The sequence below is a fragment of the Empidonax traillii genome, unplaced genomic scaffold (assembly GCF_003031625.1).
Source record: "Empidonax traillii isolate 1590-97213 ecotype Southwest subspecies unplaced genomic scaffold, ASM303162v1 scaffold347:size1123457, whole genome shotgun sequence".
Taxonomy (NCBI): Eukaryota; Metazoa; Chordata; class Aves; order Passeriformes; family Tyrannidae; genus Empidonax; species Empidonax traillii.
Genome location: NW_020955540.1, coordinates 801724 through 823559, shown reverse-complemented (window position 1 = coordinate 823559; position 21836 = coordinate 801724). Strand labels below are relative to the sequence as shown.

The following is a 21836-nucleotide window of genomic DNA, read 5'->3' as shown; positions in this document are numbered from 1 at the left end:
TTTCCAGAAAAGGAATGCTGAATAATTTTGTGATGAGTTAAGGAGAAAAGTTGCTTTTGCAATAGGTTCTATGTAAGCAACAGAACCAAACAATCTCAGCTCATAAGGCATGATCTGTACATTGACCTAAGAGACCTTTGCAAGGCATTTTTAGATATTCATAACTCCTGATCCTAACAAATGGCAATACCAAAATAATATATTAGGAGGTAGTTATAGTTACAATATGGATTTTTTTTAAGTTAACAAAGTTAATTTGTGTGGGCTAATAGATTATTTTGTTGCAATACAGCACATTTCGTATTTGACAGGCTCCTGTTTGCAATTGACAACTATTGATCCAAAGGTGGCTTTGTTACTAACATGAATATCTATGCTCTCTTTTAATTAGATTGCTCATGTGCTTAAGGTTAACGACATACCTGAGTGATTTACTTGATCAGGCCCTTAATTACCATATTTTTTGCCTGCTGCACTTTACAGTGTAGATCTAATCAAGTGTCAAACCTTTTGAGGCCTTTCATTGTTTAGCTGTCAGTAAAGAACAGTTATTATAGAAACTAAAATCCTCCTCTTTCTGCAGTACTGTAATTGAAAAATATTCTCTGAATTTGTAACAAGAAATACCTCCCTAACCAAAAAGCTTCATAAAGAACACTTTAAAAAGAGATGATTAACAGTTTCATAAGATATTAGCCACAGTAGCATAAGCCCATAAGAGACCTTTGGATTTATTTAATACATCCATTTGTGTCTTTTAAGATCTCATGTGCTACAGCTTGTTCTCCCAGAACAAGATCTATTTATATATGAAGGAACAGAAATGGTGAAGTTCAAGGATAGGTGAACAGAGGATATAAAATAAGTTGCAGGGTATTTCTGAAAAGCTACATAGTTCTAAAAGACCTCCCTGACCTTTCACTGTCCCCAAATTTTTAGTTGTTGTTAAGAAGCTGAACTGTTACAGAGTACAGACTTACTTATAATTCATTTTTAAGCACAAAAAAGGTTGTACGTTAATTGACATTTATGTAGTTCATATAATAAAGAGAATTTGAGAAAAAGGCCAAGGGAGAGGTTGACTCCTATGTACTAGAAACTTTTAATTAGCTGGTTTCCCTACATATTTACTCTACATATCCAAATCACCATCCCTTATTCATCTGAATGCAGTGGCAGAAGTCTTTTATTCTCTTCTTGGATTATCATGAGAATTTGGGCATCTTCTAAAACATCTGCTCTATTCCTGGCTTTGCTGTTCCTTTAGAGAGGCTGTGTAACAGTTACATACTGTCCACACCATCTATTGCAGTAGACACTTATCTGGCAGGAATATTAAGTATTGTAAATAAATTATCATTCAATGCAACAAATCTGCTGAAAATCAGCAACAGAGTCAAACCACGTTAGAACCATTTGTGATTAGTCTTTAGTTGAAGGAAGGAAGAACAAAAAGCTAAATGAAAGCATGTTTAGATTCTTATGGACAAAGACTTTGCTGTTGGTGGGACTAAGAAACCTGTTGCATGTGCAAAAAAGGCAAGGCATATTACACCTTTAAAAAGGGTCCTGGCCAAGGAAGGTTTTCTTTATTCAGACACAGCTTTTAAATGGTGGTATTTTGAAATATAACCCCTACATCATATCAACGTGTTGATTAAATACCTGACATTATGCAAAGCAAATATAAAAAGGTAAGTTGGACAGATCGATTAAAAAGGGTATCTATCATGCTAATGGTTTTTTGTAACATCATCCTACTTAGAAATACATTACATTCTTTAGAAGAAAGATGATTTTGAAGAGCTATCTTCAGTTAGAGATCACATCTCATTAGTTTGTATCACCAGTTCTAAGTAAGAGAAAACAAGAAACAAGGTGGCTTATACAGGCATTTTATTATCAATTAGCTGTATATGTATATATATATCTACATTTCAAAATTAATATTAAGGAAAACTATTTATAACAAAGTACATGAGAAAATTCTTCATAAGAGGTAGAATTACCTTACCATTATTCTATAATTAATATACAGTATATTTTATATATGTATGCACACACATATGCTACTTCGTGTGTGTATATGTTACATATACACAGTTGCAAAGAAAGTACAGTAAATTTTATGCAATGATTTTTATAGCTGCTCTCAGTACTGCTTATTAACACTTTCAGTACAGTTTGCTATAGCAATTTATGATCTATCTTTTTAAAAAATGTTGTAGCACTTTGTCTTAACTTCAGTTGCAAAGCAAATGCAGGGCATTCATAGGTCTTCAGGAACAAAGGCTGACAACTCAACCAAGTTTTACTTTCAAGTTTCTGTAGATACTGTGAAAACTAATAGGTAACAAATCTGTTTTGGTTTTGTCTTCTAAATTAGTGGCAAATCAAATAATCTCAGCTGCTTATATTATTTTCCTTACTATGCCCTTGTGGAGTTCTGAAAATTTTACACCTGATCTCTATGACCTCACTGTAACACCATTTCATTCTAAGTCTCATTACTAATAACATCTGATATATTACAGAGCATCTTTATTACTGGCAAAAATATCCCATGATACAGAAGGTTACCTTAACTATATGTTTAACAAAAAAATTAAAGGTATATGAAGCATCCAACAGAGAAATGAAAATTTAATATACTTCCAACATTCAGTGTGTGTTGCTAAGGAAATTGTACACATACTGCCAAATGTAGGTTAAAAACATGCCAGTATGCAGTGCTGCTGAATTCACTGCATTTGCACATTCTTACCAACTTCAGTTTGGTCTGCCTTCATTTTTGCAGCATGTATTGCATAGCAAAATTTAACATTCTACAAATCAAAACCAAAACATTCCTTTAAGACAAACTGAAAGCGTTAAGTTGTACAATTGAATCCTGACATAAATTGCAGTGAAAGATATAACTACAACACATCTTAACAAATATTTTCCCTTTATTTTAATTTCATAGTGTTTCCTTAAGAAACATTAGGAGCTGAAAGTGGAGAGCAGACTATGTAGCAAGTGCTTTTAGTTGATATTGTAACAACTAGTCTCTCATTAGTTAGGACTGCCATCAAATTACCAGAAGACCAATTAGTAAAAGAGTAATTACATTAGGCTTCAAGCAATACTGATGGACCCATAAAACAAGAAAAACATCTTGTTCATAAAAAATTTTTATATCTTTGATAAACCTGTACAAATTCTTTAAAATACTCATTTTTGTAGCAAAGTAGACACTAAATTAAAATATATTCTAATTTTTACATAATTTTATAGTTTACCAAAATATTCTTTTAATACATATTTTAACACTGTACACAAGTTAATAAATGTCTTAATGAAACTCATTAGAAATATATTCAAGCTGTCTCAACATAAAAAATTTAAATGTGTATATAACATGGGGTAGTAATTTCCATAAGTTCAACATCAGTGCATCTGCAGTAGTCATTAACAAGAAATTTCTCCTGTTAACAAGTCTTCTCTTGGTGTTAAGATTTTAATACATCTTGTATTGAAGATTCCTCCTCTTAATGAGCAGCTCCTTTTTTTCAGTTCTTCTCCATCATAAAGAACATCAGTTTGAAGAGCTCAGCAGGTTTCACCAAAGCAGCAAGGCTTTAGTACTGAACATACTCAGACTGAAGGGACTGTGCAAAGAAGAAAAACTGATTAAAACTCACTGAAGAGGTTGTTATTAGTATATAACATATATCTTTCACCTAAAGATAAGGAGTAGAGGAAGGAGAAAAATAAACAGAATTGGAGGCAGATCTGAATCTCTGCACAGATACAGATGAATAAAATAGAAGAAACTAAAATCTGGATCCATCAACTCTCCTGTATCTACACCTACTTTTCCAAACCAATTCTTGAGATTCTTAAAGTATAAAAAGTCCTTTAAAAGACCACCCTAAAACAATACCTTAAAAATGTGTTGAGGAGACACATGACAGCTCTTACTATAATTGAATGGTTTCCACTTATCCTGAATGAGAGTCCAAGTGCTACTGTAAAAAATTAAGCATACTTTAGATGTTGATTCAGATAATGACATGGGAAACATATGGTGTAGCTAATTATTGAGAAAAAAAAGCTACAGCAGCACAATTATGCATATGGATACATTTATGATGATTACTAAAAACAGATGAAAATGAAGCACTGCAAATGTTTCATCTGGATTAGTAAGAAGTCAGTATAATTAAGAGGAAAGTATAACTTGGTCTACTGTATTCTGTATTTATTAACAGTTCTGTTTTAACTGAAATCTACAGCTTTATTAAAAACTGATTGAACAGTTTAGACAGTATCTCAACATTTTATTAGCTCATATACAGATGCGTTTAAGAAGTCATTCTGATGAATAATAAGTCTTATCTGAGAGAGCTCATCACTGTATTAGTGTGGTTACAAACAGATAGCAGATAAAAAACCCAAGCATATTTTAAAACTGCAGCAGAATTAGTGAGAACTATTAGAGACCAGCATGAGTCCTAAGACAGATCAGAACCTGAGTCTTGCCTTCCCTTTTCCTACTATTCCTAAGCAGTCACTATAGAAATGCTCTTTGGCACCCACAGTGAAACCTAGTAGTAGAAGTGCGTAATATAAATTTTAAAGAGTTCTAACTAATATCACAAAACTACTTTCCCCCCTATATCTTAAGTGTCAGTGTATGTTTCCAAAGCTGTCTCTTAAATGTATTTTCCCATCTTGAAGATCTGGCACCATCTGGAAATTCTTTCCTAGGTTGAGAGGGTAGTGCTGTCACAGCATATAGATTTGAATACCACTGACTAAAAAGGGTCTGGTTTTACGGAGGGCAAGGCAAAAGGAACAGGTCTTCATTAATGAGCACTTGAAATTTCTGCCCTCTTGATGATCCTCAGAGGTGTCTGATTTTCAGATGTGTATTTTAATAATAGATGGTTATACTCAATTAGAGCAGTATTTGAAATGGATCCATCAAAACTGAATTCCAAGTAAAGCTGATTAACAAACATTAAAAAGAAAGGCATGAAATTTAATTCTATACTCTCATATGTTGTACAGTAATAGATTACTTAAAGCTTGGACAAATGAAAGATGACTAGAAAGCACTGTACACTTTTGCTGATCTTAAAAGCAGTGTTAGCTGACAAAGAACTGTGAACAGCAGCCCTTTTTTATTTTCTGAATACACAGAAATAATTAAATCTAAACAGGATTATTTTCCAGATTAAGATTCATTTATGTGACTTCACATAAAGTTCTATCACTAAAAACACAGCAACAGCCTTAACATCTGAGCTAATGTAAAGTACAGATACTAATGTCTGAGTTTGAAAAATTAAAATATAGCAAGGAAAGCTTGTTGTTCTGTGGATTTTTTGCTTCTGAGGAAAAGTAATTTGTGCTCTTAAATCTCTTCACATGTCTGAAGAGATTGACTGTAATGTTTCAAAGCCTGTAATTGTGATTTTTTTCTTTTTTTTTTTTTTTTAATCTTTTGAGGAGTTTTCTATTTTAAAATGTACATTTACCGTGACTCAAAGTATGGCCTATGATTCTGAAAGCTTTGTTAAAAACAAAAAGCCCCAATCCACTTTTACAAGTAATATCTGGATTTAACAAAATCTCATTTAAAATCTTATTTAAAATAGAGGTAAAAATAGATGGAAAACCCAAAGAACAGTGGCTGCTGAACTGCAATGATGAGTATAAAATCAGTTCATGGAGTCAAGGTCTCAACGTGTACTCCTGCAGTTGTCCCATGCTGTGTCAAGTTTGGCATTTTATACCCAAGTACCAGACATTTAAACAAAGAACTAAGAATTAAGACACAAGGATATCTGATGAAGTTCATGTTAAAGCAACTGCTTAGATTATGAGGCACAGAAAGCCCCCTGAAGAGAAAATCAGCAACAGATCCACCTAGACACTAGAATTGTATTTGCACACATTCAACTTCAGGGTCAAGTCAGCTGTGAGTCCCCTTTAATAGGGAACAATCCTGTAGGATTTGGGGCTGTTTGTTAAGATTTGAACATGCAATTTTCCCAGATAAATGCAAAAACATAATTAAAGTTTTTTGCATTGTGCATCAACTCTCACTGCAGCAATAGGAGTGTTGCAGTAGGCAAGAGTTGCTGTGAATACACAAGACTCACTGAACTAATTCAGGATATATTACAGATAATACAGACACACTCACAGTGATCCTCTGAATCTGCTGAAGTTACAGATCAGTGAGATGCACTAGCATTTGTCTGTGTTTTTGCAAAGGCTGTCCTCTATTAATTAACAGTAAGTTCTTAGTTCTTACTAAGAGAAACTATTCTACAGGTATGATGTATATGAATTTTAAAGTACCGCTACCTTTCCCTTTTTTTTTAATGTTTCAATCTCACCAGTTTCCATGACAGCTATAGAAGCAAAAGGTGACTCATCTTAAGACTACCCAGTTACATAGTCTCCAATGAAAATACATTTTAAAGAGTGATATTTGAATTTAGAAATACTTTTTTAAAAAAAAAGTAAAAATCTTATTGCAGTACCTTAAATGTGATTCTACCTGAAAAGAATAATTCTGCAAATTATAATTGTGAGAAATTCTGTTTAATCAAAACATCCAATTTGTAAAATTTGCAAATAAAATATTTATTCTATTTGGCTAGAATGGCAAGTTGTCCATTCTTTGAAAATCAAGCTTTTCTTCGAGTTCATTAGCATAAACATGATAAGAGGAGTGGATTTTAAGCTTGCACTGATGAATGACAAAAAGCATTAGGGAAAAATATATGGCTGACAACAACAGGAAGTCAGTCATGGTTATTTCTTATTGTTCTTTTTGTGGAACAGCAGTATTAATGTTTCATTATAAAACAGAAAAAAGAGTAGTGAATAGCTTTCTCTTCCATACTGGGGGGAAAAAAAGTACTTGCATAAAAATGAAATTCCAAATTTTCTCACTAATGAGCGTGAAGAACACAAATGAGAATTGAAACATTACTGTCCTAACCATCTTAAAATGCTCCTGCACCACTGATGTTGATAGTTAACAGAGAGACAAATAAGAGTGATAAGGTGACTTTCTAAAATAAAGCACGTATGTGATCACAGCTGGTTAGTTAGATACCTAACTCAGGTAAGGGAGATTGTGCCAATAAAAAAGAGGTAATTAATCTGTATCTTTCAAGAGTCCTCTGATGAGCTAAGTGAATAAACATAAAGCCCCAGTGTATGTAACAGACTTCTGTCAGGTACGTTATCTGATGTGCTCCAATTAGAATTGTGTTTAATGATTTCCACTTCTCTGCTTCAAGTGCTGAAATTACTTGGAAGTCTTGACAGCCAAACCTTAGTCTTGTTCCAGAAAGGGTTTGTATTACAATTGCAGTTCTTTCTGGTTTTAACAGAATTCTGCCAGAACTGCTATTATAATAATGGCCAGTCTTCATGAACGAAGAACCGGGGAAGGTCTTTCCACCTTCCAGCCTGCGCATTGGATTTTTTAGGTGAGACACAGTGTGCGCGGAACTGAGCCCACCCTTTAATCCTGAGGTTCATCTGCCGGGGCCAAGCACGCTTGGACGGTGGCAGCGAGGTCCTCAGGACGTAGATGGATTGCCTTACAGGGCTAACGAGCTCCATCTGCCCGGGGAGTGGCCCCGATTGGGAATCGAACCCGGGCCTCAGCGGCGACAGTGCCGCGTCCTTAACCATTAGACCACCAGGGGCTCCCTAGAACTGGTATTAAGGCTTGATGCTACTCCCTATTTTGCTCATCAGCTTCAGCCCACTGATGCCTATCACCGAAAGCAAAATAGCTGGATGTCAGTGGTTGAAGTGGTAAGAAAAAACAAATCTTCTTTGGTTGGCTAATTGGTTCCATTAAGAAAAGGGGATGGCAAACAAAAATTATGTTTTTCCACAAAGTTCCACATTAAAAACCCCAAGAAAACCCACAGGGAATACAGGACGTGGGACTAAAATACAAGGCAGTATTTTTGATGGCAGGAACTCCTCTTTTTTTTTTTTTTGCTCCCCCTCAAATCCCAACGTATTACAGTTAAAGAAGATAAAACAAGCTAGGGACTAAAAAGCAGGACAGCACTCAGTAGCAGCTTTCTGGACCAGAAAAGTTTTCAAAAACTAAAGAATCTGAACATTTTTCAAAAGGATATGTGAGCCAACTTAGCTTATCAATAGAAAATCAAGTTGAGATGATTAGCATGAGATGTCTTCATGACAAGAAAGTAAGATAATGATAACAGTGACATAATAAAAACTTTCAGGTTAAAAGTGAAATAGTTTTAAGCATGACTGTGTTCAATCAGTGGGACTAATCATTCAGAAAAATTACACTGTCCTCAAAATAAGCCATCTGTATCAGCCAGTGAGATGCTCACTATCAGGCACAAAGAATTCAGAGACTAAATGATCAAATAATCTACTCTTGTCTTATACATCGTGACATCACAGTAACTACACAACTCACTCAGTTGGGCATAAAATGGGTAACAATTTAGTGCCTTCCACTGTGACTGTGAGAGATGCACAGGGCATATGGCATGTTTAGAAGCAAATGCTTAATCAGAACATATTTGAAAAATATATTCCAAACAGGAAAGCTTTTTAACCATTATTATATTGAAAGAATATTACTTTACAATAAATCAGAAACTTGTACTTTGCTACACAGACTTTGCATGGTGTGATTCTTCCTAAGAAATGCTGCTTTTCACATCACAGTATATATTATATAAAATACAGTATTTTTATCTCACCTCACTCTTCAGAGAAGACAGGATATAGAATCTCATTTAAAGATCTTGCTGTATTCAACTCTGTATAACCTCTAATCCTCAACAGCAAATGATATCAAGCCAGGAATTATTCAAAAGTTATACCCTTACATCCTTCCATGCATTATTAAGTAATTAGGATAGGTAGGAAGAAAACTAAAGATGTTCTTTAAAAGGAGAAATGTGCATTTTAGAAAGCACTTTTTTCAACATGTTTCTCATTCAACCTAAAACTTTATACTATTTGATTTAAATCAGTTTTAAATCACTTCATAGTTCTACTGCAAGGAGACAACAATTAATTTCCTTCTTCACCACAATGCACTTAGCACCAAGTCCCTCTCTGCTGTCAAGATGGCTATTTCACCTGTTCACCTGCTCCTTTTCTCTTCCCTAAAGGAAGCATTCCTTGCTTTTTGTCTTGTCCTAAGTCATCCTTATCTAAGAAGGAAAGACATGCTACTGCAGTGGAAGAGTCAGTGACACTGTAAACCTAATCCATCTCCCCACATATATTTGGAAAATTTTTCTGTCAATACCATTATGTTGAACCTCAAGGATTTATAAGATTGAAGAGAAACCTAGTGCTAACCTAGAATTTTGTAAATATCTAGATATAAAAAAGAAAGCAAGCAGCACCATTAATTAACTTCTTACCCTATGCTTAAGGAACAAGCCCACTAACTTTGCTTTCATTGTTCAAAATTATTTGTAGCATTAAGGTCTGGCAACTGCCTCTCTGTTTTTATTTTCAAAATGTTATATTTTCATTGAACCTGTTAAACTGTTTGAGGAAACACGCTTACTGTTCCTGTAATTGTTTGTATTACCATTTGGTAGTCCTGTAAATTTTGGCCAACTGTGACTGATGTCAGCTTATTTTCATAACTAAGTCACAGTACAGTTACAAGGTGTTTCTTCCCCTTAAGGCACTGCATGTAGGCTTACATGCATATATTTAATGCATAATAGGCAGCTGTAAGTAGAATATGGAAAAAAAATCTCTAAGAAATGCTGCTGGCAGCATATCATTTACAAAAGATAGAACTTAAAAGAACAAGAATGGACTGACTCTCCAAAGAATTATTGTTCATTACATTCAATATGGGACAATATTGAAATGAGAAATAATAAAAAAAAGGTAAAATCAGACACTTTACCACTTAGTTATTCAGATGAGTGATTGCTCTCAACCACTGCTGGTGTACTACTTTAGGTCCAGTATACCCAACTGGGGCCTGAGGACTGAATTTCTGTGAGCGTTCTGGATTAAAGAGTGGGAACACCTAAAAAGGATGACTTTTCAGAGCAATCAGAATTCATGAACAAATGAAAGACTCATTGATGTGTCTCAAAACAAACATTCCCTGCTCATTATGCAGCTTTTCACCTCTCTCCTCATCTCTATGCCTGAAGGAATTAAATTAATTAGGTAAACTAAAGCAGTTTTCTTGTCCTAGAACTTGTTTCCTCATAGAAAAACTGATATGGGTTTCTGTATCTAATTTTAAGTCTCAATTATACGCAGTTTACCTCAATCCCATGCAGTAGGTAAAAACAGTCACATTAGAGGTGAAACAACTTCAAAAAACTGAAAGGATGTGGCAATATTCAAGAACTCCCTTGCAAACAAGTTACTGCTGCTGTTTAAAGTAAAGTTTAAACTCAATGCAGATCACTTGGTGATCCTGAGATCATGGAATATTCGCATTTATTTCCAGATAAGCTGTAGTGGATAAGAAGCTAAATGTACTTTTCAAACAAGGAGTCTGAATGCATCAAGTATTTTAAAGAGCTGCTTTAGGTCAAGCACATCCTCCCACAGTAGGAAGTATCCACTGACTTACAGAGAATACAGAATCAAGTTCCCCCACCTCACTCCATTTTCAGTGTACTTTGTATGTAGGTTAGGTTTCAGTCACATGCAATTTAACTCCACAATAGGACAATGAGAATTTATCTCCTACTGCCATCTATCCTGAGAAAGTGCAGTTCATACCCAGAGCCATAAACATGCGGCTTCTGAATAGTAAGTGGTGCCACATCCTAGCTGTTAATATGGGGGTAGGTCCTCCACTTCTGCAGGAAAAAGAGAACACAACCCATGAATGATCCTTCCAGCTGACATCCTACTTACATGCAATGTGTGTTATTAGCTGCTTTAAGACAGAGACTACACTCAAAACCAGGAGCAGGTGTAACACTAAAATTTTCTTTACACCGAAATAGGAGAGAGAGGTGCAATATTCTGAAGTTAATTTTACACAAAGCCAATCGTATTTCCAGTGGTTAAAAAAAATAAAAATCTGAAGTGTCAGTACTAATAAACAGAAGCTGACAGTTTCAATTAATTGTAGGCAAAACAGTCATTAAAACACTGCACTAAGTTTTATAATTAGCAGGATATCAAATCTTTATAATTAGCAGGATATCAAATCTTTGAAAACTAGAAATTTTAAATTTGTTTTAGATTTTCAGTAGTAGATATATATTTTTTTCCCTAGATTAGATGAAGTTATTTCTGATTTCTTAATGGGAGTTTCTCTAGTCTCTCTTCTCTGCATTTTGTATAGAATCACTTTCAAGTTGCATTAATTTATCTGTGCATCCTCTTTATACAGACTCTTTCACACACACAAAAAAAGCATAAAATAAGCCCAAGGCAGCAAAGTTGTTGAGGAATGAAAGCTGCAATGTGAAACCATCAGAAATATTTTGTTCTATAATACTTTTCACATTTGGTGTTAGAAAAGGACTAGGTTTCAAGTCAAGAGGGCTAATCTTTCAAATAAGTCCTATCTTTAAGGATATTTACCTTTTATTTAGTATGATACATAGAAAAGCTTCTTTAAATCTGTTACTGCATGAAGATAAAAATACATAATAAAGTTCTAAGTTATGGATAATTTGAAATAAAAAATCCAAAGGGTAAGATGGTCCATTAAAAAAAAAAATCAGAAAAGGTATTAAAAGTTCAGGAGTTTGGGAGTCATTTATTTTAGTGAACCTTCCATGTACTAGGTATTTAAAAGAGATGGGGAAAAAAAACAGCTGAAATGATAATAACTTAAAAAGATAACAGACAAAGGTGCTGCTCAGAAGCGTTAGAGGAAGTCAGAGAATCATGCCGAGTTAAGATTTTTTTTTTTTTTTTTTGCGACAGTTTTGCTCACAGAAGCAAGGCAGAAAAGCATCACTCAGATGCCTGAAAGTGCTGCTGTGAGTATGAACTTACAGGAATTAATTGACTCTGGGATGGTGCTGGAGGAGCTGTAAGGCCCATAAAGGAAGGCTGCTGCGTACTCATCTGTCACGGCGCTGTGCAAACTGCTCTGGCTGCTCAGGTTGGTGCCACTACTGCTGCTCCTGTTGTACAGGTTGTTGTTCAGCTCACGGGCATTTCTGTGTGGCAGCTGCAAGCTGCCCTTCGGGTGACTGGAGATATGGCTTACAGAAAAACCTGTCCTAGAGCACGATGATGTCATTTTGCTCTCATCATCATCATCTGAAGCAGCATACAGGTTCCCTAGAGAACTGGCTAGTCTGGAGTTTATGGAAACGCTGAATGGGAAACACATGCAGGGAAAAAAAATATACACAGGGTATGTAGAGATATACACAAAAATGTAACAGACAATTCAGAAGGCGTTAGGTGAATAACACAGACCATTCTGAAATAATTTGTGTTTGCACACAGGTTCATCTTCTAGCTCCCATGTAAGGAAAAGGAGAATTCTTTGTCAGCAGAGTTCCCAAGTTTTGCTTATTCAGCACTACCACGGCCAGCTTTCACCTCTGTCAAACCGTATGCACGTGCAGGAGATTGTGTTAAAAGGTTTAGACAGCGTCTGATCTACACTGAAGTACTTTTTGTACATGTCACGGTTTAGGAACTCCTGCTGCTTGAAATCAGTTATGTGGTATAAGCCTTCAAGTAACTAACAAGTAATATGCTAAAATCCGAGAATAAAAATAAGGTGTCCTGAAATATCTCAAGTTAGTTACTCTCTTAAGGTAAATATTTGTGCCCAGAGTTATTAAAAATGCATTTATGGTTCTAAATTTCATTTAGCATATATAATTACTCAGGACAACAGTAATAATGGAAATAACTAGCAATAAATCAAGGGTTCATAAAAATCATATTCATTACCGCTTAGTATTCTTCTGAGAGTAACAGAACATACACTTGTGGGAATACCTGCAAGATGTCTATGCACTGACATAAGTGAAAAAACCCCCAAACTTTAGCAATGTAACACTGTTTCTGACGACAATCCCAACAAAACGCTCACACCAGTAGGACAGGTTTTAGCTTTTCTTTGTTTTTTAAATCTGCAGGCAACTAAAGCTTGGCTTGTGGAGCAGCAGATGACTTTGTAGGTAAATTTAAGCCTCCTTACACCCGAGACCAGCAAGCGCTTGACAGACCGCACGTGTGCTGACAGCCAGTGTAGTATACGGTAAGGACTTGTACCAAAGCGAGAAGAAGAAAAAAACCTTTTGAGGTTCGATCCTGAGGATGTGGCAAGTCTGCTTATCCTTTCTGCAGATGGAGAGTTAACTGCCATCACTTTGGAGGCCTTCAGAGGAGACATGGATCCTTCTGTGCTACCGGACAAATTGAGTCTAAAAGGAGTGCAGAGTTTTAGTGGGAAGCAAGATTTTACAATTAAAATACACATCTCAAACACCTACAAGCCTTTCAATGCATAGACTGGTATTTTAAAAAGTGGCAATTCTCAAGTCTGAAAACTCAACACCAAAAATGTAACCATTTGGCTGTTTTCAAATCTCTTTTGTGACCATTTTCACAAAGTTGAAAGAACATACAGCTCCTTCTAGGGTGGGGCTCTTGATGAAATTCTTCATGTTTTGAAACTGAGCCGTATATGTTACACTGGACTACTCAATAACATTACCATTATGGTTGACTACAGTAGTTTATTAAAACAATAATTTTCTCCATCCTTAGTTCAAGGGATATTATCATGATCAGATCTTAACAGATCAAACAACTTGGGTACAAATCTCCAACTACAAGCACAGAAGTAATGACATTAAACAGAAGTAGCTTTAATTACCAAGAAAAGGGAAACCAGACATTTTCAGTGTTAGCCATATGGAGTAATCAAACTCAAAAATCCAGGTCACAAAACAAAAAGTGCTCTTTTCAGTACTAATGCTTTCTAATGATAGAAATTTTGTCTTACATGCTGTATATTAGATTCAATGGGGTAAAGCATGCAATTTGCAGGTGTTCAAAAAACTTTTGTTACCTGCTTATTCTGTTAAGCCAGAAATTGCTAATTAACTGATGTGATAACTATTATCCAAACTGCTGAAAATTAAGACCCAAGTCAAGTGGTATACATTTATAACTAGAATTTTAAAGTTAATACCTGAAAGGTTGTGAGATTGACCTGGTGTGCAGTTTCATGTCTTGCAGCCTAAAGAAACAAAAGCAGTGGTCTTTATCCAAGGATAAAAAGCCTTTCCCTTCTGCCAAAGTATATTTTCGTATCTCAGGCTGGCTTAAAATACAAGACCAAGAGTTCAGAGTTATTGACAATCACTATCTTAATTTACAGGTAAACAGTAGAGAGGTACTTCAGGTTTTCACAGTTCATATTTTACTGGTTCAGAAAAGTAACTATAGGAAGACAACTAAGTTATTTGAAGAATATTTTGTTCAAGTCATAAGTTTTAAAATGCTAGATAGATAGATTTGTGAAGGTTTTCAGATTTTTTTTTACATTATCTTTTACAGCTATACAGTAAGAAGATATCCTGAACAGGGAGACAGAAAGGTAAAAAAAAGAGAAAAGAAGAAATTATTAAACCAAATCTGCAACTAATAGCTATATACCCAGAAAGATTTCCACCACAGACACTGGTACAATTAGTGCCACCAATTAAACAAGATCATGTACTTGCCACACAGATCTGATAGCATGGACAGAAACTAAAATTGGAAATTATCTCAGAATGACTTAATTACCTCAGAGCTCCAGTTGTAGCAGAGCAAGGCCGTCTCCGACTCTTTAAGGCATTGAGCTTATCTCCCTGGGTCATGCCATTCTGAGTTTCCACATCTGCTTTGTCTTCAAAATCATTCTGGGAAACACAAAAGGATGCAAGCCAAGAGAATATATCAAATCCTTTGGAGTACAGTGCAGTTTCAAAGAACTGAACATCTCCTTCATGAAGATTAAAATCTAAAAGACTAATCTACCATCCCCTGCATACACAGCTCCAGCAGATTAAATGTGTCACCAAACAAACACACACTCACAGGGGATTTTTGCAGAATCTGACCTCAAAGTCAGTTCAGGATGCTCAAGTCTAATGCCAGCATTTATTTACTTCAAAGAAGTCTGTTTCTGTAGAACATAAACCTCAACTCCTTCGTCTGTAGCTACTTTAAAGTTATCATCGACAGGGAAGGAAAGGAGTAACACAAAATGTTATGTTATGAACAAATGAGGAAGAAATTTAGATAAAGCTGTGTGTCCTGCAAGAGGCACTAAAAATCAGCTTTACTAAATTACTATGGTAAAAAAAATAAACAAGTAAGAGTTCTCATGAGCTCTAAAAAAATAAGGCTTGAAAAAAAATTTCCTATGTGAACTTAACAAGTAATACAGGATGAACAGAGTTCAGAGTTTTATCCTACTTCTTCTAGCTTTAGAAAACACTAAAAACTTTAAGAAATATTAAAAGTGTATGCCAACACTGTTTAAATGCCTATTTACAATTTCAGATTCACCTCAAAATACATGTCAAAGACCCAGCTACTAAGTAGAGACAGTATCAGTAGCAGAGAAATATATGAAAGTTACACAAAGCAAAAAACCCTGATTTTTTTGCCAAATGAAAAAAACTTATACCAGTCATGTTTCACTTGACCCCAGATCAAGTATTTGTATTACCACAGTTCCTACTGAGCCTAAGGGAACTCAGTGCTTTGCATAAAACAGAACAGCAGTTTATGCCATTAACCAACATAAGGGATTGACAGAAGCAGTAATATGATAGGAGTTGACAGAATGATGTGATGGTCTAATTGTTCCATTAATTACAAGAAAATACAAATATCTTAGCTAGATTTCATTGGAGATTATATGCTAGGCCATTGTTACCTATCATTCAGCCACATGCTGATAAATTTTGTTTCACAGTCTTTACCTGCTCTATAGTTATTGCATATAGCTTCCCCCTCTTCTGATTCTTTGACCTCGTGCATTTTTGGGACTGGCAACATTAGTTCTGAGTTTCTAGAGAGCTCTATTTTAATGAGGCCTTGAGATAGAACCAGATATTCAAGGAGATAATAAGTGAGATGTTTTGAAAACTGAATATTGAACAACTTTAATATGACATCTGTAAAAAGTGAAATACAAGGAAACAGTATCTGTACAGAAATGCATTCAAGATGCTCTTCCAGATTATGACAGATTATTATTTTAATTTACACTAAGAATTATAGGAAGAAGGTGCTCACTATATCCCTGGTCTTTCACATCAAGCAAAGAGTTCCATCAGCAACTTAAAACCTCTTTAGTTATTTCAGAGCTAAGAAGCAATTAATCAAATGCATAGTTCCTCTAAACTGTTTCTTACAGATAGTGTAGGAAACTACAGTTTAAGGTTTTTACTAGGCCAGAAACAAAAGTATTTTCACTTTAGTTCAGATTTCATGCCTGTGCTCCTAGTAGGCAGTCAAAAGGTCCTTACCCTAAACGTGCACATCACCTCATCAATCCATAATACTGTGACAAAGGGATGGGCATTTATACGCTGATGCATTATTGATTAGAAATTTGGAATAAGTTTTTAACTAATTGGAATGAAAGCTGATTTTTTGTTTTCCTTCATTCTCAAAGAACTGAAATCCCTGAAAGAATGACTTGAAATAATGCAAACCTTTTGAATTTGCAAAATTACCTATGACAGTTTTAAATATTACCTGATCTTTTTTCCAATTACGAACTAAAAAAAAAATTTATCTGAGAAAAAGCAATCTAATACTAATAAAAGCCTAAACCCCAAAAATCTAAAAGTTATCTACAGCTAGTTACTAAAAGCTCAGCATCAGTCTGTTCGGAATTTTTCCTAAGAATACTTACCTCTCTGTATTGATCCACGTCTTGTCCTTTATTCAGGCTGTCACTGATGGAAATGTCATTCAAGCCACAAAGGACTCTGTTCAGGTTTCCATCCACTACTCGCTGTTTCTGCTTTGATCGGATGTGATCTCCCTCCAGCCATAACATTGCTTGCTTCCTTTAGGATACAAAACCAAATCCATTCATATCCACACTTTTTCATAAATATAACAAAACAGTATGAAAACATGCTACTCTTACAGATTGCCAACATTTGCATCTTCCATACATCTTCCTCTGAAAAAAGATTTGAATGTCTATCACCAAAAAAAAATTTCAAAATACAATGTTTAAAAACAACCCAGAATCACCAAGCAAGTCTGTAGTCATTATCACAGAAATATTACAAGTACTAAAACTTCATTCCTAGGTGGAATAACTTCATTTTACAAAACCCTTCTGGGAAAACAGATTAACTAAACAGGAATGTGCAACTGTATTTTAAAGGTAACCTAGAAAACACGCTTGAATTAAATACCTTTGAAACCTTTCAAGATTAATTGCATTCACAGTAACAAACTGATTTGATACGTACTTGGCTGGAAGTGTTTCTACAGAAAAAACCCCGAACGACTCAAACATCCCTTACTAAACATCCAAGAACCTAAAAGATAAAGCTTTGAAATCTATGAAGGTTGGGAGTTCAAAGCTGCAAGGTTTTACCTTTTTGTCAGCCCTGATGGCAAGATATTTTATATTAGAATGATGGAACCGATGTTCTTTCCCAATCCCGTTTTGATGTTACTGGTGACATTGCCTGAATTTTGTCTGATTGTCGAAACAGGAACCTACTCCCCTCAGGACATTAGAAAACTCTTACTGAACAAAATTACAGTTCTTAGCTAGGAGTAATGTAAATATAAGTCAAAAAAATCTGAAGTATCTTTGCCTATCTATAAAATCAAACCAAGTACTCAATCCATCAAACCAAGAAAAGACAGGGGCCTTGTTTTTCTTATAAGTAAACAGCTCTTACTAATCACATTACCTACTACCTTTCCACAATTTTGCTCTATTGTGCAAGCTATTTTTAAGAGTACCATCAGCCAAGCATCAGTGTGAAGATGACTATTCTGCACTTGTAGTTTGTCAAAGTTTTTGATTCACAGTATTTTGAATAACAGCCAGTCACCTCTCAAAGACAGGAGTGCCCATTCAGTTGCACTGGATAATAAATGAAAATCCCCCTTCCTGCTCAGTTTATCTTATCCATTACAGTAATACTTATTTCTCTGATATCCTATCGATTTTAAAATGCAAGGTTGGTCCATCTTTGACTGTATTCACACGGTGTCTGCAAGAGCTGCTGAATTCTCTCTTTTTCAAAGAGACAAATTTGTACTGGATTTTCTTAAAATGTTTTCTCTCGTAACAGGGAAAATGCCTCAAAGTAAATATTATCAGGGTATCAGCTCAAAAATATCAGCATAACCACTGTAACAGTAAATGCACAATGTAGGAACCACTATGACATTAGTGTCTACGTCATTGTCATTCATTGCCAGTCAAGATCAAATCTAAAGCTGTATTAAAACCATGCATTTGTTTTGCTGACAACTATTAGATTCAAATCAGAAATATTTCATACATTATGCTAAGGAATCTGTCAGAGATCATAAGCTCCCCACCCAGAAATTATTTAATCTTTAGTTACAAGAAAGAAAAAGACACATCAATGATACCATTTTAAGCTTATTTTAAGTCATAGACTGTATATAAAGTCTATTCTTCATATGTTAATGTTTTAATAAATCCTATTTGTTGACTTAATCTTTTGTCCACATCTGTCCACTTCCAGCAAACTTGTGTAACTTCTAAATTCCTGAGAAACAAACATGCAGAGTCTGGAGATCCTGTGGCCCTTAAGGGGACAAAGTGCACGGTGCTCCAGAGAAGCTGAGATAGCTTCTGAGTAAGTTAGATTGCAATCCCATATTAACTCACCTTAAATATACAGAACAGACAGTAATATACAAATGTCAGCAGACAAAGTAGATCCTATAAATAGCGCAAGATGGATAAGAATGTAGAGAAACAGCTAATTCTTTTTAGCAAAGAAGGTGCAAATATACGTACTCTTCCAAGAAGTGTTGCTGGGGTCCTATAATAGAGCCAGGTCGACATATTCTTATCCAAGCAATGGCTTCAGCATGTGTGAACTTGTAGTGTTTCATGATGTAACAGGCAATCAGCGTTCCTGTTCTCCCCAGGCCAGCTACAGAAATACAAGTATCAACAGTCACATATGAAGTAGCAAGCATTTAAAAATTATCAAATTAAAGTATGGGATGTACAAAGCCATCTATGCAATGTTATTCACCATCTTAGTATTTGAAAAAAGAATTTTTGATTCAGTATCCCCTTTGTCACACAACTGGATTGCAGTGCTGTAGGTATAAGAACAGATATTTCATACTTACAAAAAGTGAACAGTGCTTAAAAGAATGCATGTGACAGCAATCACTTGTGCCACTCAATTCTGCTTCATACTTTGTTTAAAAAAAGGTTGGTATTTTTTTTAAAAAAAGCTGTGATCGAGCTGAATACCAACTTCATATTTATAAAATCAGTAAAAAACCACAGTCAAAGCACATTTGAGAGGCCAGCACACATACTTAAATATCATGGTGCCAATACACGTGCACATCACAGAGAGCATGTGTCTTCTGAGCCAGTGGTTTTTCCTTTTTGAATAAGTTTTGTTGTGAAAGCAATGAAACTTATTCAAAAAACTATTCATTGCTATCTGTATAAACAGCAATGAACTTTGACCAGCATATAATATTAGATATCAATAGCTTACAATAATATAACCCACTGCCCCCCAAATCACAAACTATACCTTGTTTTAAGGGGAGAACAGAGAGACAGAAAAATTAGCTTTTACTACGAGCAAAATCTCTAACGATAGAGTGAGGATTAATCTCTTTCTAGCCCTGTGTTTTGTCTACCAGTAAAGCATCATCCCATTTAAACCTCGTTTTCCCCCAAGTACAGTACTGGCAATTTGCAGTCTCATGGTTGCTGACTATTGTTTATGCACCAACAACTAACTATCCACATGGAAACTCCTTAAGCAGCCAGACATCTGCTGACAATTCTATACACAACTGCAAGCTCCTTACATTTAACCAATACCTAAATCTTGCCCTTTTTTGAAAGTGAAGATGACCAAGGTAAAAGGATGAGGGTAGAAGTTCACAAACTGAGGTTCTGTAACCGTACACTGGAACACAAGATCTGAAGAATCCTTTAAAAGGGGAAGTATCGATGTCAGTTTTGTTCTTTACCTTCCTGCTAATGTACAAACTTTCCATTATAATCCTTTGCACTGAACTTTTCTATAAATTCTGGGAAAACCAATTTCTAGTGTGAAAGCTGTGCTTGGAATATCTCTGCAATATATTAAATCTGAGTTAGGTCTGACTTAGCTGTTGATTTAACTTTGTACAGGCTTATCTAGAAGGCTGAAATATCACTGGTTTTCTTATTAAACAGTCAGACAAAAGACCAGAAATACTTCAGTTTAGATAGCACACGTATAAACTCAATAGCAAAGTATGTTATATTCCTTTAGCAGCCGAGCCTGGAGAATAACCTACTCCTGCTAATCAATAGTTTATACTCTCATTTAGCCAAACAGCAGATGTCCAGCTTATTAGTGTCAGAATTTCTGGGTTCTAGAGACCATAACAACGTGTTAGCAAATAAAGCTATTTATCTTTGATATGCATGTTTATTGTTCATAGGAAAATTATGAATAGCATCATTCTTGCTTCTGATCGGTAAGACATTCGTCTCCACAATGTCCTTACACAACTCTAAACCTAAATCAAGCTGAACCTTTCAAAGCCTTTGTTCTAAGCATATTTTGTGTATTTTCCAGCTGATATGCTGAATTAGGCTGGTTTGAAATGCTGGCATCACAATAACTCAAATTGAAATGTGGAATTCATACTCAACAGAAAAATGTAGAACAGTCCAAAAGCACAAAGAAAACCTTTTAGTCTTTTGCATTTCCTAGCCAATTATCATAACGCTGTAAAAGCAGAATGCAAAAGAGGAACCTGCATCAACTAAACCTCATGTTTTCAAGTGATATTAAGAAAAAACAGAACAATGAACAACAGTTTGTCAGTTGCTGAAAATAACAGTGTAGGATGAAAGAACTTTAACATACACATGAAAATAACAAATATTTGGCATATATTTAGTCAAGTATCATAAAGCAATATTACTTTCACAACCAGAAAGTGTTATTTTCTCAATGCTTTATTTCTGGGATAAACCCCATGGATTTATAGATATTTTGAACTTTGATCTGAGAAGTAACTGCTCATACCTTTACAATGTACTGCAATGGCACCGTCAGCATTTTCACAGATGTTCAGGAACCTCTGAACTATACTGTCACTTGGTGTGCTTCCATCTATGAAGAACAGGTCATAATGCTCAAAACCAGCATCAGTAAAGCGTTTTGCCTCATAAATTTTTTTGTTTAGTCTTATGATTGATGTGACATTATGTTTCTTGAAATAGGGAAAGTAGGCTTCAGGAGCATGAAGGGGATAACCTACAAAAAAAGAAAGCCACAATCACTAAACGTTGTAGATAAAGTTCAAAGCCCTACGAGTGAAAATTGCCCCCCAAAAAACCTTTCTCGAATGATAAACATTAATACTAAAAATGCTTAATTATTTTATTAAAAAAAAACACGTTAAGTGATATAAAAAAATTGTCAAAAAATGCTCATGAAGACCACTACTATTAAAAAAGTATCAAGAGGAAGAATGTTAAAGCACAGTATGTGTGAAACTGTGCTGTCTCCTGTTCAGCCCCCTCTCCTCTCTGCAAGGAGGGTTTTATACATAAACCTAGG

At 35.1% G+C, this 21836-nt stretch overlaps 1 protein-coding gene and 1 long non-coding RNA gene across 8 annotated transcripts in view; both read right to left on the bottom strand.

Annotated features, from left to right (window-relative positions):
* Positions 1 to 1879: 1879 nt before the first annotated feature.
* The window catches only part of CDC14A (cell division cycle 14A), a 56788-nt gene continuing 36831 nt past the window's right edge, over positions 1880 to 21836 (bottom strand). For 3 of the 7 annotated variants that reach the window (XM_027892358.1, XM_027892357.1, XM_027892355.1), the window contains 8 exons: positions 21300 to 21530; positions 19034 to 19172; positions 16919 to 17075; positions 14791 to 14906; positions 14192 to 14239; positions 13290 to 13418; positions 12025 to 12350; positions 1880 to 3650 (listed from right to left, as the gene is read on the bottom strand). In XM_027892358.1, coding sequence (XP_027748159.1) covers positions 3637 to 3650; positions 12025 to 12350; positions 13290 to 13418; positions 14192 to 14239; positions 14791 to 14906; positions 16919 to 17075; positions 19034 to 19172; positions 21300 to 21530 — 1160 coding nt within the window. In that variant the 3' untranslated portion in view covers positions 1880 to 3636. The other 4 variants (XR_003572176.1, XM_027892360.1, XM_027892356.1 and 1 more) reach the window with 4 other exon arrangements.
* Positions 3657 to 10780, bottom strand: LOC114061666. Its single transcript, XR_003572177.1, has 3 exons — positions 7733 to 10780; positions 6225 to 7416; positions 3657 to 6151 (listed from the first exon to the last, which is right to left on the bottom strand). It is a non-coding gene; the product is annotated as an uncharacterized LOC114061666 (long non-coding RNA).